General features: G+C 40.4%; 1 protein-coding gene across 2 annotated transcripts; it reads right to left on the bottom strand.

Annotated features, from left to right (window-relative positions):
* Positions 1-305: 305 nt before the first annotated feature.
* eprs1 (glutamyl-prolyl-tRNA synthetase 1) lies at positions 306-24881 on the bottom strand. 2 transcript variants are annotated; one of them, XM_042484151.1, is made up of 35 exons: positions 24727-24881; positions 22707-22791; positions 22481-22580; positions 22246-22402; positions 21995-22131; positions 20359-20453; positions 20141-20267; positions 19756-19948; positions 19494-19665; positions 19150-19383; positions 18859-18943; positions 17926-17985; positions 13234-13344; positions 12971-13107; positions 12682-12889; positions 12480-12592; positions 12267-12384; positions 10793-10966; positions 10536-10703; positions 9982-10230; positions 8751-8948; positions 8396-8626; positions 8046-8314; positions 5787-5838; positions 5417-5626; positions 5190-5262; positions 5010-5089; positions 4730-4831; positions 4380-4535; positions 3446-3643; positions 3003-3176; positions 2714-2874; positions 2081-2159; positions 1924-1988; positions 306-1323 (listed from the first exon to the last, which is right to left on the bottom strand). In XM_042484151.1, the coding sequence occupies exons 1-35, from the start codon at positions 24767-24769 to the stop codon at positions 1173-1175; spliced, it is 4965 nt and encodes a 1654-aa protein (XP_042340085.1). In that variant the 5' UTR covers positions 24770-24881; the 3' UTR covers positions 306-1172. The 2 variants fall into 2 exon arrangements, with proteins under 2 accessions (XP_042340085.1, XP_042340094.1); XM_042484160.1 differs by lacking the exon at positions 9982-10230.
* Between the last annotated feature and the right edge of the window lie 1956 nt (positions 24882-26837).

Raw genomic sequence — 26837 nt, 5'->3', positions numbered from 1 at the left:
TTATGATTAAAAAATATTAATGATAATATTATTAATAATTATTGTTATAATTTTAAATAGTTATTATAATACAGACCTTTTTTTCTTAGCTTTTTTAAAATCATTTTTTAAAAATCCACTCACTGTTACTCACTGAATTTTTCCCCCATGTTTTTGAAAGTTATCAAACAATTTTGTGTAGAGTTTGAAGGTTTAAAGACTTGTGAAAAGCATTTGAGTGCAGCACAAGAAAAGTGATGGCAATCCAGGTTTCTAAGGGTTAACTTCCCAGATCTTTATCCAAAATCAAAATGAACAAAAGGCACTTTGCCATGGAAATAACTTTATTATAGACAAGTTGGAGTCAGAGAGTTCTTTAACAGGAGAGTAGTGCAGGAGACTACATTACAGTTCCTCACAGCTTTGCGTCATTTGGCTCTGGTGGATCTGAGGAAATTATCGTGAGCTGTGAATCATGAGCCACATACTGGAACGAATCATACGGGGAGATTCAGGCTGATAAAGCTGTGAAAATAACATAACACCCCAACTACAAGCCTGAGTACCTGCAGAGTTCCTGAGACAGTTTGGCTGCGAGGTATGGGACTGTTGGCAGGCAAAGAGTACTTTTCCCCAGACAGCAGAAGATAGTATGTTTCTCAGGATTATCTTTTCTTAGCATTTATTTTTTTTTAAATTCGTTTTTCCAGATTTCAGAAGGCGCAAATCTACTCAATTCATAAATGTTGAAACTTAAACTAGCTTAATTAAATGTTTTCTTGACAGTGTTAAGTAGGGACTTATAAAAAATAGCAATTCTAAAGGATAGTAAAGATTTAATATTTGTCTTGTTTTAAGTGATACTTCCCATCCTACTACAAACCACTGCTGGACAGTGTTCTTTTGACACGGCCTTCAGAGAGTCATTAGCCATGAAGGAGAGAAGCAGCTATTTTCTCTCCTAACAGAATTCTGAGTGAACAGTTTCTTTCTTCCGGATGCATTATTACAATGTTAACATATGTAAAAAAGACAAAACAAAACAAAGTCTAAATCCCACAGTCCAGCCACCTCCATAACCCTTAATACTCCAAACACTCACAAGAGATCAGACAAAAAGAAACTGATGAGAGAAGGTAGGAAAGCCCTTTTCTACTGCGATATTCATCCCGGTGCTCCAGCAGAGCAGGTGTTTAGTAGCTGCGTCCAAACAGGGTGTAGTACTGTGCAGGCTCCTTGCCGCTGACGCACATCTGACCAGGCTGCAGAGTCTTCAGGGGGGAGAAGGGGATGCAGAGACTCTTGGCTCCCATGGACGGAGCTCCAGGCTCCAGGTCCTGGTCCCTGAAGACAGAAGAAAGCACAAAAATGTCTGGTTGAAATTAAAGCACTCAAAGCAAAATGAGATGAAACTGGGCAAGAATAACTAATATTTAGCATCATGTGTTTACCCAAAACCTAATGTGAATAAGACAAACAATGAAACCACTTAACAAAAAAAGACTTAAAATCCTGAATAAATGCATTTGAAATGACTCCGTAGAACAGCGAAATGAAAAAAAAGTAATTTAAGTAAAGTAATAGATGTGTCACTTTATTTATTTTTATATAAATCATTAATATTACAAATACAAATTAATTTTTGTTTGCCTACTAGAGTAATAAAGTCAAGTTGCTTTTTCAGTCCAGTAGATACATTTTGCTGTAATATATATGATTAAAGTGAGTTGAACAGACTGAAAACTTATCAGATAAAACAGATGTTGACAAATTTTTCCATTAGGGACATAACTTGCCATTGAAAAAAGAGCTTCTGGTGATTCCTACCCCTACTGCATAATGTGACTCAATTCTCATTGTATATGTATTTATGATACATATACAGTGAGAAAAAAAGGTTGAACACCAACTCGATCAATTCAGACAGTGACGTGTTGGACGTACTTGGCAGTGGTTTTCTTGATCCAATCCTCGCACTCAATTCCTCCACAGAACGGGATCTGGACGATCTATCAAGCAAGATAAATATATATTATCAATGATTTACTCCGGTAGGAGACAGATAATGAAACATTTTTGTGCTGCGTGTGGTTTGTGTTACCTTGCCCTGGTCCAACTCCTTCTGGAACTGTTCCATTGTGTCTACAGCCACCATGTTACTCTTCAGGTCATCTGAAGCTCTGACAAACACACACATAACACACTTTAATCAGTCCTCTTGTATGTTTATGGACACCATGTAAGCACCTTTTATTTTGCCATTATTCTGCAGATCCTCATGTGCAGCTGGATCTGTTACACTCCGTCTGCAGCATTTCTAACACAATGTTGCCCCCAGCTGGTTGTGAAACAGGATGATTTTAAATGTGCAATTAAAGCTTTTTTGTCCACACAACACTGACATATCATCACCTTTTAAGTTGATATGGCAAATGTAGAACTATAAAGCTCAGTAAAACTGAGGGGAGCAGCAGTTTCCAGTGATAAATCCCTGTAGGTTCATCAATACGAGTGACCCCTCTTACATTACATATATGGGTTTATGTAATCTGTATGTGAGAGAAAAGGTTTGATCAACACGACAATCAGTAGACTGAAAGTGTGAAATAGTGTTTTGCAGTTCTTCCAAGTTTTGCCTTTTTTTTGTGGTCAGTTGTACTTGAATGCTGGCTTGTCAAGTTGTGAGAAAAAGCCCCGTGCTGGTCTGACCCTGGTGTGTAGTGCTGCATCGTACTTTTTGAACAGGCTGTTCTGGATGTCCTCCAACATGGCAGACAGCTTCTTCTCCACCTCAGCGTCTGGAATTGTCACCTTTGCTCCCGAGTCTCTCCTCACTGCGACACACTGACGCTGCTGCATATCTTTAGGACCCACTTCCAGACGGATAGGAACTCCCTGGACAAAAGAGATAGAAACTGTCATTATCAATGAGAGCTGGCTGTTAAAAAAATTGTTTTCTGTTCCTTTAGGTAAAGCACTTCATTAGCTTCTACAGCTACTGCTATCGTCATATTATTTCTGACCTTGAGTTCCCAGTGGTTGAACTTCCACCCTGGGGAGTAGTTGTCTCGGAGGTCAGTCTTCACCCTGATGCCAGCATCCAGCAGCCTGTTCAGGTATTTAGTGCACTGAGCCATCAGTGAATCCTTGTCCTGCTCTGGCAGGGAGGCAGTGATGCCACATGGGATGATGACAACCTGGGAAAAAAAGAAGACAAATTTTAACCACATAGTTCTTTAATGCTTTTTGTCCTTCATGTATCACTTTCTCATAGGTTGGTTGTCTACTTTAGCAGAGGATTTATTCTTCATCTATTCTTTAATTCATATAAAAACAGGATAAAAAGCAGGTGTCTTTGGGTTAAAGGGTAAGTTATCACATGTGTCAGTTAAAAAAGTAAGATCATCCATCAGGTATATCCACTGTTTTCCCATGTCTCTGCGTAAAAATGTATATGTGTGTCTACCTGCAGGCAGGCCACCCTGGGGGGCAGTACGAGTCCCATGTTGTCTCCGTGCACCATGGTGAGGACACCAATAGTCCTGGTTGTGATTCCCCAGGAGTTCTGGAAAGCCAGCTGTTTCTCACCAGGCCTCTTTGGATCCTCAAACATTATCTCAAACATCTTGGCGAAGTTCTGACCAAGATGGTGAGATGTTGCACCCTGAGGAAGCACAAAGTTTGTTTTTTTTACTTTGTTACTTACTACTTAGGTATATGATATGATATGATACGATACACCTCAGTGCTGTGGTGACCCTGGGACAGTTGTCAGTTCCTATTTGGCCTGCCTGTGCTCTTTTTTTCAGGATCTCCTTGCCTGACTGGCTCCTCCCATCTCGCTGTTGGGATTCACCTCATCTGCCATCAGTCTAAATGAGTTTGTGCAGTTCCAAAATATCTCTCTCCTGGAAGGAAGGTGCCTCTCAGGCACCAAACACTTGGTTTGCTTGTTTAGTCATTTGTTTCCTTATGGTTTCATTTAGCACCCCCACCTCACCACTGATTACTGACCTACATCTTAGTTTGCGTCTCGTTGTGTTACCTTTAATAAATGTATTGTTAATTTAAATGGTTACTGTGTGGTTCTCCCTTCTCTGTTATGCACTTGAACTAACTGGGCATAGCAGCTAATGAGGTGGGCTCGTTACCTGTAGCACTGGTTTTAACAACATCCAAAGCTGGGATCAACTCTAATCAACCACTGTCTGACTGCAGGTGTATGAAGTGTGAAAAAGAGCACAATACTTATCATGTATTATTGTCTGTTTCTCTGCAGGTCATCAATAGTGATACAAAGTTCATATACTCCAGTGTTGAGATTTATGAATTAAAATTCTGTCAGCCTCAGTATGAGAGAATAAGAGGATCAAATGAAGTGATCTAATATACTACAGTACCTGAATGGCTCGGCCGCTGGCAGAGATGAACGCCTCCACAGTAGTGGTGTAATCTCCTCCTGCAAACTTCTCCTTCTCCGTCTTCCTGCCCTTAACCACGGGGATCGCCATCAGCTCTTCATACACCCTGGCGTACAGATCCAGGATCTGAAGAACCTGTTATGCGTGAAGCACACAAAGACTTACAGATTTGTACATACAATAGAGTTAGAAAACAACAATAATGTTGTTACTATAAATGTACTTCACAATTATTGCATCTCATCAAAACATATTTTTGTATTTCAATAAACATGATGGTCAGAGGAGTGCTTGTGGTATTTGTAAGGCGGCATTGACAGATCTATTACCTCCTCAGCTGCCTCCTCTTTGGTGGCGAAAGCTGTGTGTCCCTCCTGCCACAGGAACTCTCTTGTCCTCAGGAAGGGCTGAGGGTGTTTAAACTCCCATCTCTGTAGAAGAAGTGGAGCAAGAGGTGACAAGAGAGAAACAGACCAAAGGGTGCCAGTCATCTATGTAGCAATTTTCTTAAAGCAGTTTTTAATTACAAAGTAAAGATGTACAAGTAAGAGGCGAAGACGAGGAATTGCAGATGAAATGGTGCAAATTTGACAGTAGGAGGATACTGACCACAACGTTACACCACTGGTTGAGTTTGATTGGCAGGTCTCTGTGGGACTGGACCCATTTGGCGTAGGCAGGGTACATCACTGGAGCAGAACAAAACAAACAGGTTTATACAAAACATGACAGAACAACAAAACCACACCACTGATACATATAGTTTGGTCAATTAGCTGTGGTTCACACCTGTCTCACTGGTGGGTCTGACAGCAATGGGCTCTGCCAGCTCAGTCTTTCCTGACCTGGTTACCCAGGCAACCTGACAAAGATGACAACATCATTAGAAACTTTGTGCAGTCATATTGTTGTGCTGCATCCGTTATCATCTCGTTTCAGCGAGGTGTACTTCTGGTATTTAAGTGTCATGCTTTTTCCCTCCATTATGTCATTTTATCCATGGGAGGTCCTTTTACCTCTGGAGCAAAGTCTGCGATGTGGGTTTTTTCCTTCTCCAGGGCGGCTTGAGAGACAAACATGGGGAAGTAGCAGTTCTCCACACCCATTTTCCTAATCTCCCGGTCAAAGAATTCTTTAATGGACTCCCAGATGGAGTAGGCCCAGGGCCGCAGCACGTAGCAGCCGCTGACATCATAGTACTCGATCATCTCTGCTTTAGTGATGACCTGGAGTGGAGGAGCAACATTACAGTTAAATGGAATTTTTCAAAAGAAATGTCAGGAAATAATGTCCTTTTTTTAAAAAGTTGTTTGCTTAAATAGACTTTTTTAAGAAGTAGAGAAAGGTTTTATTGGAGTAAATTAGATGTGTGTCTATTCGACTCACCTGAGAGTACCAGTCAGCCAGGTTCTCCTCTTTCTTAGCCTCCAAACCCAACCTGACAGGAGACAGACAACTGAGTTAGTGTGACGCAAAGCTGGAGATAAAGAGATCAAAAACACTACAATATGGTTCTTATTAGGGATGCAATATGTACTTCTGGATGATGATAGTTGATTCAGTCACAAAGCAGTATGGGCTGAGTCCTTCTTGGTGTGAAAAAAGTGTCCTTCTGGTACTCTTCAGTTTGGAGATCCAAAGATTTTAGAATTGTTGAAGAAATCTGAGGCACTGAAGACGGTAATTTTTTAAAAAGCCTGTAATATTCATGGCTATTTATCCTGATGAAGGCCTTAATGGCTGAAACACATAGGCATGTTTTTAACTGTTAAATAGCCATGAAATATCAAAGGCTTTTTGAAAAAGTAATCCCCTTGAATGACTCAAATTTCTTAAAAAATTCTAAAAGGTTGTTGTTTGTTGAGTCTAATACCCGCTTTGTTGTGGTGATGGACTACACACCCAAGATTGTTGGCATTTGATGAACCGAGAATTAGACTCAACAATCAACAATCTTGACATAAATTAACAAGATGTGCTTATCAAATTTCCAGTGATGATGCTTTTTTAAAAAAATATTTTATGAGGTTCTTTTTTTGCATTTTTTTAAAGATGTCGTTGTTATTACTTTAGGCTCATTTGTTTCCCCTTGGCGCAATAAAGGTGCATTCATTCCTGTCCAAACACATTATTTGTAGGGATCACATTTTTTAAAAGGAAGTAGACGTGCTATTTTACGTGCTGTTTTACTTGATTAGAGAATCATTCACTTAAATGGTTTTATTTTCTTCTCGCTGAAAGACCAATTTGTTAAATTAAAAGCAGTGGTGATGAAGCGCTGCCCAAATTAAGTGGCAGAGCAATCTGGGAACACAAACACTGATGTGTCAGGCCTGATTAGTTAGTCTGTGTGCAGACACAACAATACTCCTGAGTGCAATAACTCACTTCTAATAAAACACAGCCATTCCAACAGCCAACCATGCAACTCAGAGCTCACACCATCAGTAACTGTAAAGCCTGAAAACCAGCTTCACACTGCTAACTATCAGAGATAGAGCTGCACCATGAAGGCAAATTCATAATCTCCATACTTGAGGCAATATTACCACCACAATTTCTGTGTCAAATGAGGAACAGCTGTTATTATTGTACTTTTTGCATCTTTTATCAAAATCTTCGGAAGGTCTTTAGGGATTCAAGGTGCTGATGTGCCAATTTATAGTAAACGATGAATAGAATAACATGCAGAATATAGATGTGTACATATATATTAGTAGTGCAGCACTATCACAAGCCGATCAAATTCCATTCTTGAAGCTGACGGCTGACAACAAGCGCTAATCAAGCAGATGGAAAAACACACCAACCATTTCAAACTCAGCAAATCTGGATACAAAAAACAGTACTTAAACTACAGCAGCAGAGGGCTGTGCTTACAGACGATCCATCCTCCGTGTCCAAGTAAGAAATCCAAGTATGTGCCTCTGTCCTCACAATGTGTCACCACTCCAGTGTTTGTTTAAAGACTAAAACAACTCATGACATCGTAAAGTTTGAATAAAACCATCCATCAACAGCCAATCATTGTATGGTAAGGGTTTCATGGGAACAATTCAACACCTCCATACAAAAACAATGCATCTCATTCAACAAATTATAATGTGCCAAACACAGAGAAGACAGTTCAGTACGAGGCTTTTTATTAGCTCAGACAATTTGACTCCGCTTTGTCAATTTCAGCCAAATCACTTTGAGGACAACCAACTGTGACTGCCATGAACCTTGCCGTTCATCTTACTGTCTATATATATGCATACACTTTTCTTGAACAGATAGGATGAGGGAGAAATATTTTTTTACTTTAGAGACACCAAAATAAATCTGAAAAAGGTTGATGTTTTGAAAATCATGACGGGAGGTTAGTTCTGCGTACACAGAGAGAAACTGTAAGAAAGAATTCAAAGAAAGCTGACTTTAGATGCAAAAAGTAAAATATTTTTTTGTTCCTCAGTATCCTTATAATGACAATTCACAGTATCTATCGTAATAAGGATTATCATATTAACTGAAATCAGATAATAACTCACAACATTTTGCTGGCTGGTAACATTTCAAACTACTACCAGATGAGGAAAAGCTAGTTAATTATTGTCTAAATCTACTTCCTAACCTCTCTCCTTTTATCTGTTTCCAGTCTCTCACCGTGTTTGTTTCTTCGGTCCTTGACCCTCTCCGCCTCCTGCTCCTCCTGAGCCCTCCTTGCCCTGGCCAGCCTTGTCTCCTTTACCCTTCTTCCCTCCTCCTGGTGCACCTCCTCCCTGTTTCTCAGATTTGTTCTCCCTCTCTTTGCGGCTTTTGTCCTCTCCGCCAGTAGCTCCAGCAGCAGCCACTGGTTTGTAGTCCTGTCCAGTAAGGGTCTTGTACTTGCTCTTCAGGTCCAGGAGAGACTTCACGGCTTCATCCACCTGCTCCTGAAATGGAAGGAAAGATGTTGTTTTTTTGCCTCTCCTGTACAAGCTGAGTTTAACTCTACTCTGTGATTGGTTCCTTACCTTGGGGGCCTTCTCGGACTTGAGTTTTCTCACAAGCTCTCCCTGTTGGGCCACCTTGGAGAACAGTTCTTCAGCCAGAGGTGAAGAACTAGACTGGGTTGAGGGAGAGCTGGACTGGGTCTGGGCTTGGCTGGCTGGGGCCTGTTGTCCTGGTTTATAATCCTGTCCAGTCTGCTGTTTATACTCAGCCTTTAGAGCCAACAGCTGCTTCACTGCAGCATCCACCTGATCCTGATGAGCAGCCAGCGAGAAGAGAAACATTTAGTTAAAACAGCAGTGACAGCTGCAGGACAATTCGACGTCTGACAGCAGGAAACACTGGTAGAAGTACGTGATACTCAATCTATACGCTCACTTTGGGTGCCTTTTCAGCCTTCAGTTTCCTGACCAACTCTCCCTGGTCAGCCACCTTTTCATAGAGGCCGGTAGCAGCAGGGGCCGGGCTGGGGCTGTTCTGGACTGGGGCCGCTCCGGGCTTGTACTCCTGACCTGTAGCCTGCTTGTACTCTGCCTTCAGGGCAAGCAGCTGTTTGACTGCTGCGTCAACCTGGTCCTGGGAACACATGGACAACTGTTCTGTTACTCACTTCAGTTAGCAGATTTTATAAAAATATTACTATTGTGTTGTGATGATGAAAATCTTGATACTGATGAATAAAATCACTTGTTTAAAGCCTGTGCAAATATAGCTAATTTTCACTATCACTGACCGGGCTTAGTTTTTTTTATCATTATAGGTGCTGGGTCAGTCTTTGTTTAGAGGGGGTTAGACTTCCTATTTATACCTCACAACAGATCTTGTTTCAATCAAAAGTTCAAGTTTTATACAGTGTATTTTGTACGTTATCTTAGACTTGTCTTTTGCAGCTTCTTATAATGAAATCATGAAATTTACCATATAAAATTAGACAAGAAAAAAAAAACATGCTGTAGGCATCTTGCAATGTTCCTTCAAGGCAGCATGGAGTGTCACAGACTTAAAAAGCCTCCGGAAATCAAACACTGGCAAATGAATCTAAAATTATAACATCAAATACTCACAAGTAATTAAGCAACATCAACCAAAAAACCTTATTAATTCTTTTTTTGCACAGGAAGTAACTATTGGTGGTTAGGACTCATGCATCACTTCAATGTCTTTTAGTCAGGTCCGTTGACAGTGAATCTACAACCCAGCAACAGTCATCAGATTCTGATTCAAATGTGAGCTCCACCCACCTCGAACCAGTGAGAAAAGCACGGAGAAAAAAGGAAATACTGTAATCTCTCATGTGAAATAACCCAAACTGTTCTGACTGAGGCAGATAACGGTATACTCAAGAACCACTCATAGTAAGATACAGATCGCAAAAATAAGTTTTCTCAGTCCAGTAATGGACTAATCTGTTATTAGCATCTTGATCATTTTAGAAAAGTGTAGTTGCTTTGATTTTTAATGGTGTTTGTCGTAGTCATTAGTGATAACAGACGGCCACTTAAAGCATCACACTGATATTCATATTATGGTTTGGCATTAGCACTGTTTTTATTTTTTAATTATTTTCTATCTCTGCATCTCAGCTGTCTGTGATTGTGCATCAGAATACCTTGGGGGCTTTTTCAGACTTCAGTTTTCTCACAACATCCCCCTGCTGTGAAACACGCTCATACAGGCCAGAAGAAGAGCAAGAGGAGGAAGAGGAGGAGAGGGTGGTGGCAGGAGAAGGAGCAGAGGAGGCAGGAGCAGAGGAGGCAGGAGCGGAAGGAGCCATCCCAGGTTTGTAATCCTGGCCAGTCAGCTTTTTAAACTCGGCCTTGAGAGCGAGGAGCCGCTTCACTGCTTCATCAATCTGGTCCTGGTGCCATCAACAAACCAGCTTATTGTTGCAGGAAGTTATCGATAAACTTGACAGGCATGCAAATGACGTGCAGACATGAGGGATGACTGGACAAATGATTTGGGACATGGGCAACTGACTCTGGACGCGAGAATTCACTGGACAACAAATGAAGACACGAGAAATGACTGGACAAATCACTCGGTACAATATTAATGTACGGACAGGCGACTTGGGACGTGTTGGTTGACTGGTGTGGACATGAACAGCGAATGGACAAGCAGAAATGGACATGATTAGAGATTGGACAAATGTCCAGGTACCTTAGGAGCCTTTTCTGCCTTCAGTTTCCTGACCAGCTCGCCCTGCTGGGCAACCAGGGTGTACGGACAGGAGGCGGAGTCTGCTTGTGTAGTGGGCGGGGCTGGAGTAGATGTGGGAGGAGCCATGCCTGGCTTGTAGTCTTTACCTGTCTGCTGCTTAAATTGCGCCTGCAGAGAGACAGAGAGAGGAGATTGCAAGTCATTTGTATAACAGAGGTTTTATTTAGTTTCACTGCATTTCATCACAGCTGACGCACCTTTAGAGAAAGCAGCTGCTGAACTGCCTTGTCAACTTCGTCTTTAGGAGCCTTCGCAGTTTTAAGGTCACGGACAGCTTCACCTTGTGCTACAATGCTCGAGAACAAGTCAGCGTCTGAGATTGAGGCAGGTGCTGGAGCAGAGGCTGGGGCAGCTTTGACAGAGGCGGCAGGCTAAGACGAGAGGTAAAACAGATTAAGAGATGGAAAAGAGCATGAAACTGACAGGTTGCAGTTTATCCCAAATGTCTATGTGATGACTGCAGGTTCCTCTTAGCCTTTCCTTGAAAAGCTTCCCTGCTTAGGTTAAAGACTCTACTGGTGTCTTTAAATCTGGACTCAAAGCCTGTTCTCTATTCTGGTCTATATATCAATTCACCATTGCAGGTCCCTGCAACTGCTGTTGATATCCCAAAACAGCTAGCTTGACTTCAGTTTGAATATTCATCATTTTGTTTACCCACCCCAAACTTGAACATGCTTATAGGAAGGAATCCTTTACCCATTATTTGGCCGATAATTACCTCCAATTAAGACTAGATAAATCATTTTAGATTAACAATTAGTGGATTCTGGGCTACATCCACAGTAATATGTTTATATTTCAAATTGCCAATTGAAAATGGAAATGATCTTTATACAAACAAGCTTTTTAGCACCTTTTCAGAAATAATCTCCACCTGTACTAATATGGCTGAAAATACATATCACTTGACCATTGACGTAACAGGAAGCAGATTATCTACTCTACAGATGGTTGCTTAGATACAGAGAATGCTACAAAGTAAGAACAGCAATGTTGAAAATACGACCAGAGATTTCTTTGTTGAAACTGACAGCGAGGTGGAACTTTTTGCTGAAAATAACATGAGTATAAGGTGGTCAAGGCAGCAGAAAACATAGACTGGTAGTCATTGCAAAGCAAATACAGCAACATATCAGAGCAGTACAGGAAGCCTTATCCATCACTGGAGGATGCTAAGTGCCCATACAATAAGGATAAAGCCACAAAAGGTATGTTTTCGCTTGACATGTTGTAACTGATAAGACCTAAGTAGTTTTAGTCTTCTACCCATACAGACTAAAACACAACCCCAAAGTTTTCAAACTAAAATGTGCTAAGCAGCGTTTTAAAAGGTCTATGTTTAGGAAAGGTTTAGGTCAGGAAACACTGGTATAGTGTGGATAATTGACATAAAAATATCAGCGGTTTAAAAATGAAAACATAGTGTGGATGTAGCAGAAAAAAAAGATCAGAGCTCATTGGCATTTAGATAATCAACCAGCGGTCTTGAGGTGAGGGACAGAGTGCTGGCTAACAGCTGAAAAAGTTTCAACTAAGTGCTGCTGTTGGGTCATTTAAGAGGTCTTAAACATTTACAACAAGCCTGACTTACATATAAAACTGAGAATAAAGGTCACTGGTAGATAATTCCCATACATGTGGTTGGTGGTTTTCTTCATAAGCACTCACTGTGTTGTTGGAGGCCTGGCTCTTGCTCTTGTCCTTGGATCCAGCGGTCGGCATCTCCTTGGTGTGTCCATCAGGAATGTAGAGCAGGATGCAGGGACTCTCCTTACAGCTGTTAGGACTGCAGATGTGAACCACAGTTAGAATCAGACCATCAACATGGTTAGATTCAAGTCTGTATTTGGTGTTCTCCATGAACTGGGCTGTTTCCCTCACCTGACTGGCTCATAGGGCTGGTCACAGACGTAGAAACCCCGTCTCTGGAGCTGGATGATGTCACCTTTCTTCAGGTTCTTCAGACAGGGATCTCCAAGCATCTTCTCCTCCAACTGAGAAAATAAGATTGAGACAAATAACATAAAAGATTTGAAAAAATACAATGTATGCTGTGAGATTAAGACCACACTGCAGTACAGACCTTGCTGTTATTATTAATGTACTCCTTGAAGTCGTCGTCTTTGGTGATGACGGCTTTGGTGATGAGAGGTTGGTAGTTGATGCAGATGGTGGGCAGCAGGGGGGAGCTGTTTGTCTCAGCCAGCCATGTGATCTTTGTTGTCTTCTTGTAGTCGGTGTTCTCCAGGTTTAGACGAGCCTCCATGGACACAACCTTACCATCAGCCCCTCTGAGAAATGGTGCGTATCGTTACTTTAACCACGTGATTCTCAACAACAATATGGATTAGCTGAAAAATGATCCGACATACTTGTTAATCTTGGTGATGATGAGGTTGCCCCAATTGATGAAGGTCACCATCTCTCCCTCTGAGAAGGTCTCAGCATCGGCACCCTCGACCAGAACCCGAGGCCCATACCAAACTTTCTTCATGCCCACGTCAGCATTCTTAGTGGACACAGAAATGGCTTCAGCATTGGCATGTGAACTAAGAGATACTTGTGCATAGCAACGTACTGTAGGACAAAAGGTTCGCTGATTCCATTATGTGTTTGTGTGAGGTCGCTCTCTAACCTTCGGGTGTTTGGCCACCTCCTTGACCTCCTCTTTGGCCTCTGAGACGGTGACAGGAACCACATAGGAGCTGGACAGAGCTGTGTACCTGGGAGCAACCGGGTCAATAACCTAACACACACACACACACACACACACACAAGCAACAACAGACATACACACACAGAGACACAAACAGGTCAGTAACGGTAACATCAGACTAGTGCTTTGTAACAACCTCTATATACAAAATGCTGATTAATGAAAGGACAAAGCAGAAAATGATGCAACTTAATTCAAAAACTGTTTTCTTTAAAAACAAACTAAAATTGCGATAAAAACACCCCGGCTCAGTCAGTGAGAAATGAAGAAAGTAAGGCACACAAGGAGAGAGATAAGTGGAGAAAGAAAAGCTGATTTCATGAGTGCATTATGATTGTATGGAGGCGAGGGAAATCGAAAAACAAGCTCCTCTTAAGCTGCTGAGTCACCAACTACGTTCACTATTTTAAGAGTGTTTTTTTAAGAGTGTTTAAGAACCCAAATGACAGCTGAATTATTTGCAAAATAGACGATCCAAGAAGATACAGATCAAACCATCCTCGCAGGGACCATGTTGTTTAGATTAGAAGATCACAAAGAAGAATTGGCAGACACTTCTGCGCAAATAAGTTACACAGTAACATAAAAGTAAACATTTTCAGTATGCATGCCCCAGCGGGAACAATAATGGTCCCCGATTCAACCAACTATGGAATATAGCCAAATGGTAAGTTCAGTTTAGTCAGACTAGAGAACCAGCCACAATTCAAGCTAAAAAAATAAATAAAATAAAAAATCATGTTATTTCACACAAAAAAATAATCAGTTTAATTGACTTATTTATGGCAATTGAGGAAATAAAGTGTAAAGCACTTCTGAAATCTCTCATTAACTAATAAGCACATTAAATGAACGGGGAAAGTTTTGACTGCTTGCTCAAAAAGCTGCAACTGACTAAATAATGAAGCGGAGGAAACAGATGGAGAGGAACACAATAAGGGCGGATGATGTCACACTGGATATTAATGTCTCGTAAAAAATGAAACCCAAGAGCTTTAATTTGATACTCCTGATGACTGCCTAACTGTTTAAATACATATATCAGTTTATGTAACTAGTCTGCTTTGTGGAATTTCTTTGTACAGCATTTGAAAAATCTCTTTGTAAAATCTACCCATTTTACTCTATGGGATTTGAATGAGCTTAAAGGGACGGTTCACCCCCAAATCAAAAATACATACTTTTCCTCTTACCTGTAGTGCTATTTATCAGTCTAGACTGTTTTCATGTGAGTTGCCGAGTGTTGGAGATATCAGCCATAGAAATGTCTGTCTTCTCTCCAATATAATTGAACTAGATGGCACTCAGCTTGAGGTGCTAAAAGTGCCCAAAAATACTTTTAAAAAACTCAACTGTTACTTCAGATAATTCACAGATCTTGTTGTGAGCAGTTTCATGGAGAAGCCATTTTCCCTCTTTCTGCCAACCGAAAACTGAACCACAAAAAAAGTCAAGAAACATCCATTCTACCCTCAGAAGCCACAGTTACTTTACAGATGCCACCACTTATGTCTTACGCACTTGAGCAGTCCTCTTAACCAAAACAAGCACACAGCACAGCTTTACTTCAGCTTTGATCACAATCAGTTTAAAACGATGAGGATGGAGAATGGGAAGTAATGAAAGCAACACACAGGTACAAAAAACAAAACAAAACAAAAACATGGTGTGCAAAATAATAATCTATCCATCATAATATCTGTGCCGTGATGCATGAGTTTTTACATGGGGAGCCAATTCAGACTTAAAGACAATCCACACTGAAATAACAAGGTTACCTATCACTTCATGAAGTCCTGTAATATCTACTCTAAAGCACCCTCCAAAATGGCACCTGGGAGCTGGTAGAGACTGGCAGTGTCTTGCTACAGGACGTGTCTCTGGCCTACTAATGATCAACTCTGCTGCCTTTTACTTCTCAGTACTTTTATTTTCTTTGACCACTGGGATACATTTCACTCTGATCATCTGATTGGCTGATAAAACAGTGAAGGCTGTTGGTGAATTTTCAGATAAACCAGCTCATGGTGGAAGCAGGAAGGGTGTGGGTGAAAATGAGCAGGACGAGGAGGAGGAGGAGGAGGAGGGGGTGGAGGAGGAGGAGGAGGAGGAGTACCTTCAGACAGCTAATTGGCAGCTTGGAAACAGAAGAGTGAGATGCTGTTTAATGTCAGATACAAGGAGGGAGGAAGAGAGAGAGGAAAGAGGTAGAGACACATTTACACAGAATGGAACGTTAACATAATTTCCCCTCACCACTTTGTCCTCCATACAACTGTTAGGCAACACCTCTGTGTTTCTGTTCGTTTCTTGTACTTCCACCTATAGCTACTAATGGCTTTTAATCTACAGTTGTGGGTAAATCATGCTAGACACCATTTATGATGCTGAGTAGCAGCGTTATCCACCAGGCTTAAATATCCCATCCCAAAGTAAAGAAAATGGATAAATAAAATGTAGATTAATACATTTTTTAAAAATGTATTCTGTACTCTGGGGATCTAATTTACCGTTTATAATCTGTACTTTCTCTGTTGCCCGACAAAATGAAATGACACCAAAATATCAATTGCACAAAGGTGCCAGCAGAAGTTACTTCCTCTCCAAAACAAACTAGGTAATTAAAACCAGTAAAAATATAGAATTAGGTTGTTCCACATTACACATCAGTACTTTCTGACATTGTTCAGCTCGTTACAGAGGGGCTGCTAACTACAGTGGTCGATGCAGGAACACAAATGGCCCTATCTGTAGCCAGTGTTTGATTTTTTTCTGGGTTACAGTACAAATGTGATGGTGCAACATGGTGCCACCGTGGATGAGGATCTGTACTCTATGTATATATCAACAGCAATTTTTTTATTATCTTTTTTTGTAATTCTATTTTACTTATTTTCAGCATCATAGCAACAGCAGTAAAATCTGCATGGGATATCAAAATATAAAAGCTTGTTGTCCCTTTTTTTTTTTACCCCCCAACGCCTGACAGAGAGACTGAAAGACAAATTAAAACTAAAATGAACGTATACATACATGTATATAAACAGCTAGGGTAACGAAAACACAGCAATTCTTACTTTTAGGTGATTATGCACTAAAGAAAGTATTCTTATTATATCATATTCCATTTCTGCAAATATAACCCCCTAAATCCTACACACTGAACCTTTAATGCTTTTGCTTGTGTTTTTACGATATTTCCACCACAAATGTAACCAAATACACTTGTGACTATTTACTAGCAACTGTGTGAGATGCACACTAAAGTTCAAGATTTGACTTAAAGCAGTTTGGTGAGTCACAACTACATGGCTGCTCAGCCTTTCAGAAGTCTTCAATGAAATGTAATATGCATTTCAAATAAACATGAAGCAGCATCTCAGGTTAAGTTATGTATAGTGTCCTGAAGCTGGCGCAGGTTTCGGGAACCACCGAGTGACACCACAGTGGAGAAAAATGTTTCATTTGGTATGTTATTCTTGTATCATTCTGAATGACTGTGCTTTAATTACATAAGCATACCTGCGTTCACTGAAGGCTACATAATGGACCATTGAAAACAAACAATTGTGAAAAATATTTGCAACCACATTTAAAGCATGAGCTGCTATTGCAGCAAATTTGAGTATTGCCAAGTTGACGTGAAGGAACTTTGGGGGCATGAAACTGTCTGAGGAGGGCAGGGAAGAGTGGGTTAGTTTAACATGCATATGAAGCCACAGTGCACTCCTGAATCTCAACCTGATGCCAACTTTTGGAAGCTGTTGTGTCCTCTGAGCCAACTCCACCAATCAGAAGTGATATAAGACCAGCCTGTCATTAGCATAAGGTTTCTTTTAATTCAAACTTAAGTCTGAAAGTCACTTATTTGTTCTTTCCCAAGCATCAGAGACGTATGGTGTGTCTAACCACTCTCTGTTTATGTACATTTTTAAACCATTATCTTCACACCTTCTACTTGACTCTGGGATGAAGCAGCAAGTGCCAGCAAGGAAAACCACACAGAGGAAGCAACACTGACGTCCAGACAGAGGAAAATGGGGACAACAAAACATGAGTACAGTCAAATGTGGGACATGAAATGAAGCAGCTGATTTGGGTTTAGAGAGATCAGTGTTATTGGGGATGATATGGAGGGTGAGGGTGGGGAGATGAGGCAGGACACCAGGTAGCAAATGAAAACGTTCAAGAGAATGAGAACAGCAAAGCAGAAAGAAGCCATGCCAGCATTGAACGCACGGGCAAACATCCGAACTTCTGTCAGTTGCAGGCCAGGTTTGTGTCATATTCATTCATTATAGCCCCTCTTTCTCTAAAATACAAGCCATGTAAAACAAACTCAAAAATAGCCCCTCAGAGTAGCACATAATAGTGTCTGTATATCAAAATGGTCTGCAGGTGTATCTTAGTAGATATAATTCAAAAGTGGTCTACAGAAAGACCCTTCAAAATATTTCAGATAATTTGCATATCTTCCTTTTCCAACTACGCAGACCATGCTTAGATATAAATGGAGCTAAATTCAGTTTCAGGATCATTTTTTTAATCACCATTTGAGCATACAGCTAGGTTCAGACAATCAGGCCTAAATGAAGAAGGAAAACAATTTACCTTCTTATTGAAGGCCCAGATCTTGTCCCACTCCATGTTCACCACTGATCGGGATCCACCCTGGAAGGAGGCAAAGAATATAAGGTAAGACAAAAACAGAATTTCTGCCTGACACAAAGTGATTTGCAATTTCTTAAATTTCTTAATGTGTCAGTTTTTTGTTTTTTTCCAACATGGACTCTTTTTTCCCCCATGTTTTTCTGTCTAAATGACTAAAAGGATCAAGAAAATTTGCAGAACAGGCTGCAATGTAACCACTACCACTGCAAGTTTGCAGCGTTAATTTACATCCACTAAAAGTGTTTGATTTGACATGTTCAAATTATTAGTCTACATGTCTGACAATGTTATGGAAAATGGATTCCCTACAGAGGAAGATCTCTTTGTTCGAGTAACATCGATTTTGTTTTAACAAAAACAGACCCAAAATTTCTATCACCAAACCCACCAGACTCTATTTAAATGAACAGTAATTTTATCATCTTAATACATGATTCATTCAAAGATGACAGAAACAAAATAAAACTGCCACCATACCCCAAATGGTTACATTGCAGACTGTTTGCTGGTCCAGGTTGAAAAATACAGAATTTACCATTGACGTCTTGATTTTTTTTTTTGACATTGTGACACTGAATGGAGGAAATTAAAAAGGTAACACACAATTTCAAGAACGACTTAGCAGTGCAGACTTTGGTATCATGTGCGTAATGTTTGAGCAACAATTTAAGCTGATATGAAAATGAAAACAAATTGTACATTTTATTGTGTTAAATAATTTTCAGGCCTTGACTTGTATATTTTTCTCTGGTTACAATAGTTGTGAATCTTATCTCTTAAATATTGTTTGTCTGCAGTCATCAGCTCCCATCTTTGTTTAAAGTGAGGTATCCAGACTTTCCCCCTGCCCATCTCTAACTGTGACAGATGTACCTGGGCTGCTATGAACTGTTTCAGACCCTCAACGGTCATTCCTCTCCTCAGGACTCCTCTGACAGTGGGGAAGCGGGGGTCATCCCTGGAGGGCGAGATGGGAGGAGCCAAAAGAGGACGTGTGAATAGAGAGGGAAGAAGCAAAAACAGGAAGGGTATGAGAAATGCGAGACAGGGGAAGGAAGAGGAGGTTGTGAGAGTCTACCAAGAGGGAGTAGAAGAAACAGACACCTTGTACATTATGGATAATCACATAAGCTAAAGTCACCAAACAAACTGAACTAGACCCACCATCCATCAACGTATCCCTGGTCGACAAACCAGGTGAGCTTCCTCTTGGACAGCACCGTGTTGTTGAGGTTGAGACGGGAGTACTCCCAGATGTAAGGCTTCCTGAGGCGCAGAGCATCGATGATCCAGTAGAACTGCTCGTCACGGTCGTGGTACTCAGTGGTCCTAAGAGCATGGGTCACACCCTCCAAACTGTCTACGATGGGACAGGCAAAGTCGTATGTTGGGTAGACTCTGGAATAAGTGAGAGGGACAGTTTCAGCAATTAATATTTGTAGAACATTCCCATATGTTCAATATTTGATGCAAATACTGCAGGTATTAATGTGTATGTATTTGAGTACTTGTAGGTGGTTCCAGTGCGAGGGTGAGGTGCGTTCTTGCAGCGGTAGAGCGTTGGGTCTCTCAAGCAGCCATTGTTGGAGTTCATGTCGATCTTGGCCCTCATGCAGCAGCTCTGACCAAACTCTGTCCCAGCTTTCATCTCCTCCCACATCTTCATGTTCTGCTCCATCGCTACAGAGGAGAGAGACAAGTTGTGGCTTCAGAAAGTTTAGATCTTTGCACTGTAGCTTCCTATTTCACTGTAACTTGTGACAGGCGTACTGTTATTTCTGCATTTGGACTCAGCACGCTGCTCCCTCTCCTGCTTCATCTGCTCGGGAGGCGTGTTGTCAATGTAGGCCTTGCCCTCAGTGAGCATCTGTTCACCAAATCGCATTATGGTGGGGAAATGGTCGCTGGTGTAGGTGAACTGGTCTGGATGGATCTGGAGCATAGCAACATCTTCCAGTATCACCTGAGAAGCAATCAACACATGTAGAAATGAGAACACAAACCAATTTCTTGGTGGTTTTTCAGCTGAACATTGAAAAGGCTGTTAAGTGAGTTAAGAAAGCCATGAAGTTGGTGCTGCTTCTGATTCTAGTATGGAAATAATAACTAATTAACATGTTTTCTTCCCATTTGCATTGAGATTTGAGCATTTTACCTTCTCAAAGTCCTCCTTTTCCTTCTCAGGGTTGGTGTCGTCAAAGCGCATGATGAGCTTGCCTTTAAATGTGACCTGGTAGTGCTGGTTGAGCAGAGCAGCCTTGGCATGACCAATATGCAGGTATCTGACCACAAAGAAACAAATAAAAGGTTAAGAATTGTAATAAATCACCATGTATAATCTGATCTTCTCCCAAACTCTACATCGAGCCTTACCCGCTGGCCTCAGGAGGGAATCGAACCACCACCTTGCCCATCTCAGCTCCTGGCAAATCCACAAACTTACCAACATCTTGCTTCTTCTCATCTGACTGTCAAACAGGAACACAAACAATCAAGATTACAACAGGACAGCTTAATGATTTTATTTTTCTTCAAAATACTATAGTGATGCGGGAATCGACCCACTGGCCGGGTGTCTCTCGGGTTGACATCACAGGTTTTGGGCTGGCAGGTCATTAAGGGACAAAGCAGCAATCTAAGCAAGTTACAACTAACTTCCAGAAATACAGCAATGGTCGTCCCTTCCACCTTCCCTTTCACTCTAAAACCCACAGAGCAAGCAGGTCTATCATCAGCACTGCTGTGCTAAGGGTTCCCGTTAGCAGTTTTTTGGGGTTTTCTTCAGATTATTTTTTGGGCATGTTTGCTTTTAATTGATAAGGCAGTTGGTAAGCATGATAGGGGGAGAGAGAGAAAGGGCGACATGCAGCCGGCCGAGGCCAGAATGAAACCCATGGCCGGTGTAGTGCGGACCCAGCCTCTGTACATGGGCTGTCCGCTCTATCTACTGAACCACCAGGCCCCCCCCCCCCCCCAATTTTCAGGTTTTGATCAGGAAAATTAGTTGAACGCCAGCATATTTATACCTCTAATGTCCAGTAAAAATATATTCCCCTGAAAATACGTAAGCCTCATTTCGTGTCCTAACAACAAGCAAGCTTCTGTCTGTGACACTGAATCCATTAAATATGCATCTATTATGCATATAAACAAACCACTGTTACTATAAGCTATATGCTTGAGATCATACTCAAGATGTGACAACTTAAAACATGGTAAAGTACTTGCTTTCTTCCCATGTTTATACTTTTTAAACAGAAAACACACGTTTCATATTTTGATAACCAACAGCAAGTAGGTTGTTACAAGCGATGGCCATTTACCAGAAACCTCTGGCTCCCTGACTATCTCCCTCCAGCAAGTTGACACCACATTTAGGTTTTTGTAGTGAAATGAGGAGGTATCATGTAAAAAATATTTATTTCAACCTCAAGAATCAGCTGTACCTCATCCATCACAGAGCTTTAAAAAGCAGGCGACATGAATAAACAGATGCAGGCCCTTCAAAAAACTTCAGCTAAAAACAGCACACTGTCCCGCACTGCGTCGCTCCGGTTGGTTAGGACATTCCAACAGCTGTAGTAACTTAACTGTACTTGTCTCAGTCTTCATTTCTGACATTTGTTCTACTATAGTGCATAAAGATGGCAGTTGCACGATATGGTTTTTTTTTTAATATTTTATATTCTTTTTACTTATGTAATATTTTTTAGCCAGTCTTATTTTTTATATTAATTTACATATTACACAGCTTAGTAATTTCTACTGCCATTTTGTTGTTGTTGTTCTTGTGCCCATTTAAATGTTTTCTGTTTTGTTTTAATTTGTACAGCATTTTGTTCAACTGCAGTTGTTTTTAAATGTGCTGTATTGATAAACTTGATTTGATTTGTTTGCGGGTCGCGTTTGGGTAACTGGTTAACGCTTATGTTTGCAAGTCGAGCAGGGCAGACTGGTGTGGGTCTTTTTGTCTAAATGTCATAAAGATTAAATTTAAGATTAAACTTACATTGGATTTGCTCATTGGAGCTTTCTTACTGGCGTACTTGTTGCCCACAGCAGTGAAGGGAACCTGCGTGCTCAGGAAATAGAACCAGCGATTGACGTGGGAGAAGGATTTGCCTTGGCTTGGCCATTCTCCATGACCTGCAGAGAAACGACCACACATGTTTAGCTTCCACAAAAAAAACAGATAAACAGAAAAGCAGAAAGAGAACTTGGCTCCAGATCTAAAGTGGCACATCCTGGAAGGTACCCAACCTTTGAGGGCAGCCCAGACAGACAGATCAGCCAGGGTGAGGGCACGTCCAACCAGGAAGGTCCGCAGGGAAAGGGCCTTATCCAGTTCACCCAGTGCAACGGTCAAACCAGGCTGACCACACAAACGCCGAGCACTGAACTCCAGCCAGTGGTCGACCTGCAGAACAGTATCTTAAATTAGGGAAAAAAACACCAAACAAAACAAAAAAAACCTTAAACACACCCGAATACACACCTCAGTCTGCTCCATCATGTTGGCTCCATAGAGGCCAAGAGCAGGAGCAACCCGGGCCAAATACCGGCTGATAGAGTTGGCATCATTGAACTGGATCGCACTGAGGGAAGAATAAAGCACACAGAGTAGAAATATATCAGAACCAGGAATGCACATCTAATCTATAAACTTTACGTATACATTTGTTTAAGCTCATTCAGCAGTGTGATGAATTATTGTCACATACTCTGACACTTGAAGCCGGGTGTCTTTGCCTTCCTCCACTGATACCTGCACACTGCCCTTCACATGCTCTGCTGCCAGAAGCGCTCCTACAGGACAGAGGAGAGAATTCAGTTTATGTTGGTGTTTGCGGTGAGTCTGGTTAAAAACGGTGCAATGGCCTAAATCTGCCTCAGTCAACTTTTTTTTTTAACAAAATCAAAAAGTGTTAGGTCAAGGGCAACTGGACATGCTTTAGATTCTTAAAAATGTTCTGGCTCTCATATAAAATTCAATTCAATTCAATTCAGAACGACCATGTTCTGCACAAGTGACAATCTTCACAGACACTTTGGTTCTCAAACCAGCTGAACTGGTCCTGAACATGCCCAATGTAGTATTTCATGTTAACTGCAATCTTTGTTGAAGTATTACTTGCCTATTACATTGGTTTTTAACATGTCAGTGCTCAAGTGGCTTTGCATAAAAATGCTTGTAACGCCAAGGATTTATCATCAATACGTATATAGCGTAGCATCAGCTCACAACAAAATCCCAAGATCCCATGGTTATTTTTTCATTAACAATTCTCTGGAAGCTTTAATAAAATTAAGAGAAAAAGCGACAAACTCCTAGAAAGACAAATCTGAACAAATAATAAAAATGTAAAAGTTGACTATGTTAAACAGGCTCTGAATTTCAAATGTTTGTTTGGGATTTAAGCAAACAGATCATACAAGTCAAATCAGACAACTTTGTTCCTCATGCTCTGCATTCCTGACTTTCTGGTTGTCCCATACACAGGTGTGGCTTACACCTAACAGTTCCTCAGGTCGAATGGGGTAGCTACTGGGATGGTTTTCATTTTTGTAGGAACATTGCACAGTGGAAAATTATGTTTGTGGGCATCACAACAACAGCTGACCAAGGCTGCCTAGTAGTATTACACTTTCCAGGAAGATGATGCAGCTGATGCAAAGTGAATGAAACAGAAACCAGAGTGCAAAAAATATCAGTCCCCATTCAACACCATGTTTCTGCAGGCTTGCATCAGCCGGCTGTTTTCACTGATAAACATAGAGGGCGTTGTCTAGCATCTGTCAAACTGGTCAATATGCCAGTTTATCACGGTACAAAGCATTGACACACTAACCCTTGGAGTTCAATTTTGTCCAGACTGTATTAAAACCGATAAAAGGAACCATCACAATTTAATAAAATACGTCAGGTTATTATCAGCTGATTTTAGCAACGTTACATATGTCCAACCCTAAACCAGCGTAGCTCATGTCAGCGTGTCAACTGCTCCATAATATATGTGCATGATTTGTCCAAGTGTCATCTCCATGTTTAAGACTTTGCGTACAATGAAGCAATGCTTACAGGCGGTTGAAGAACAAGAGTGTGACATGTAAGGTAGCTTCTTTCATTAATGAGAAGATTGAACGAACTGCCCACATGTTGTGGTTCAGAGTGCCACGACGGCAAGCTAGCTAACGTTAGCTTGTGCTAAGGACTCTCATTAGCTAGCTGCTAAGCTAGCCGGGGAGCTAACTCCATGCTCGCTCCGTCTGAACTTAAATAGACAAACTGTCCCACCAATTTTAATTCATGTTTAGGTCAAATTACACACGTTGCTCATTCGCAAAATAAACAACTTAGCTTTTTTTGGCGTCCTTTCCATTTCTCGAGTTATAACAATCTGGGATTTAGTACAGCTATTTCCCAATAGACAAAATAGCACTAATTTAACAAAAAATAAATAAAAAAATCAAATAGTATTGTCTTATAATTTTACAGTTGTTTTCATGTCATTTTCATGCCAAAACCTATTGACTGACTCCGGGGTATTTGACTTTTCTGGACATAGCTCTCTGTATTTCTTTTTTATTTTACGCAAATAAACATAAATGTAAATACCTTCATGTAGAGTTTGTCTAAATTGTTAGGGTGACACGTAACAGTGCTAACAGTTAGCTAGCCGGCTGTCATACTCAAGACTCATTGAACAAGTATTCATGCAGGGGCCGCAGGATGCAACTCACCTAGAGGCGGATTGCTTGTATTGATGGTGAGGTTTAACGCCATGCTGTGAAATCCTTCTTCCACAAAGGTGGTGAAGCTTTTTCACTGTTAAAAAAAAACCAACAACAGACAGCCAAGACTACTCCACAACAAGCAAGCACCCAGCCCGGCGTGAAGAGACAGGACACTACCTCTTTTATTTGTATGACTGCTAACCAACAACTTACTGGTGCGATGCTGCCACCAGCTGGACAGGAGTATGAACAGACAGACACGAGCTCAAAACGGAAAAGAAAGTTCATATGCTGTTTATATCCTCTATTCAAATAATATAGCATATAGTAGATTTTATCAACGAGTATAGACTATGACTTTTTTGTTGCATTTTTAATGGCATAGTATACTTTTTTTTTTTAAAACATAATATACTATGACCTTTGCCATGCACTATAACCTTTTTTTTCTATTTTAATGATATACTACGCTATATTTTCTGCATTTTTTAAAAAATATATTCTTACTTTTTTTTTTTGCATTTTATGACATTTGAAAATTACTTTAAAAAAACATACTATACTATGACTTTTTTTTAAATACTTTTTTTATACACTATACTGACGTACTATATTCTAAATTATTTTATGACAAACTATATTGTTTTTTTTCCATGTTTCTATGACATACTTACAAATTTTACTATTACCATGTTTTGACATACTACACTGTGACTTTTTTATGACATAATATTCTATGACTTTGTTGTATTTTTATGATATACTTTACTATGACCGTTTGTATATTTCTATAACACACTATCACATCACATTTAATTGCAATTAAATGATAAAATGTGATTTTTTCCCTCCTGCATTTTCCTGACATTATATACTATGACCTTTTTTTTTTTAACCTAAATGTGATACTTTTCAGTGAGCTGGTAGGTTTTATTTCTCTCTTTTAAAAATGTAACTTTGATTATTGCTTCTTTAGGTGACAACATTTAATGTTTAAGGGAAAATGACAGGAAACGCGTAAACAAAATGTAACAGAAAGCAAAGCTTAAAGGTGTTTTGAGGAGATTCCCAGACACCCAATGGCTTCTGCATTCGAGTCAGTGATGAGGATAGAAAGTACTGTTAAAAAAAACTCCAGGGACAGTTTACAGTACTTTGACTACATACACACATCTACTGTTTATGGTCCCAGCTGGCAGACAATCCCTCCCTCAACCCCAACTGCTGATACAAAACAAACCCAAGACACACTGCGTGGACTCGGATCACTTTTTATTCCCTTGTAAATAGAATATCAATAAAAACACACCTTAAAAATAACAAATAAGGTTTATCCAACAGATGAAAAAGTAACAAAAGGCATATGTAGATTCTCTACATAGCGATTACAGAACAGTCTACTGTCCAAAAAAGGCACTAAATCTTGAAATAGAAAAGAACAAGGGGATAAAAATCAATTCAAAGAGATACAATAAACTTCCTGCTGAGGTTTGATATTTTTCATTCTAGAGAGAATTATTAAATAGTTTATTGCCAAAATGAAATGGAAACCACTCAGAGGTTTATTAAAAAAAAAAAAAAGTTTTTACATGACTGATAAAATGTTTGAACCATTTTCTTCATAGTATTTACAGTCATTGGCCGATTGAAGGAGGACATTAAGACTGGAACATCTACACTTTATGAATGCACAATGAGTGATGAACTTTTTTTTAACCTAAATCAAAAGCATTTGGAATACAACTCTTCAAAAGTCATACTGCATCTTGTGTGTTCACAATATTGAGGAAGGTATGAGAGAGACAACAGTAACATTCAGTCCTGAGGCGTGAACTGACTGAAACCACACTGACACCAGATCTCCTGTGCTCTCTCTCTGTTCACACAGCAGATCTCAGATCAGAACAAAAACTTCTTCAACCCCATGAACACGTTCAGCAACGTGTCATCTAATTTTGTCGTACTAACAGCCCAGTGCCCATCCAAACAGTTTGGCTAAGACACATATTTACTGTACTGTCTGTGTAAAGGGACGGGGACAGTGCCAGAGGACGCTGGGTCTGGCAGGAGAAAGACAAATATGATTTGGTTTAGTCAATACCTGGGATCGCATTCAC

This window comes from Plectropomus leopardus, chromosome 1, assembly GCF_008729295.1.
Source record: "Plectropomus leopardus isolate mb chromosome 1, YSFRI_Pleo_2.0, whole genome shotgun sequence".
NCBI lineage: Eukaryota > Metazoa > Chordata > Actinopteri > Perciformes > Serranidae > Plectropomus > Plectropomus leopardus.
The sequence above is the reverse complement of the archived record's forward strand: the minus strand, read 5'-3'. Positions and strand labels throughout refer to the sequence as shown.

What these genes read in the sequence shown, in the direction of transcription:
- eprs1 (XM_042484151.1), bottom strand. Translation starts at nt 24,769, where the DNA reads ATGGCGTTAAACCTCACCATCAATACAAGCAATCCGCCTCTAG. An exon ending in CGCACTGGAACCACCTACAA is followed by an intron (nt 19,384 to 19,493) that starts GTACTCAAATAC and finishes CACTTATTCCAG; the next exon opens with AGTCTACCCAACATACGACT. An exon ending in GGACCGAAGAAACAAACACG is followed by an intron (nt 5,839 to 8,045) that starts GTGAGAGACTGG and finishes GTCTCCTGTCAG; the next exon opens with GTTGGGTTTGGAGGCTAAGA.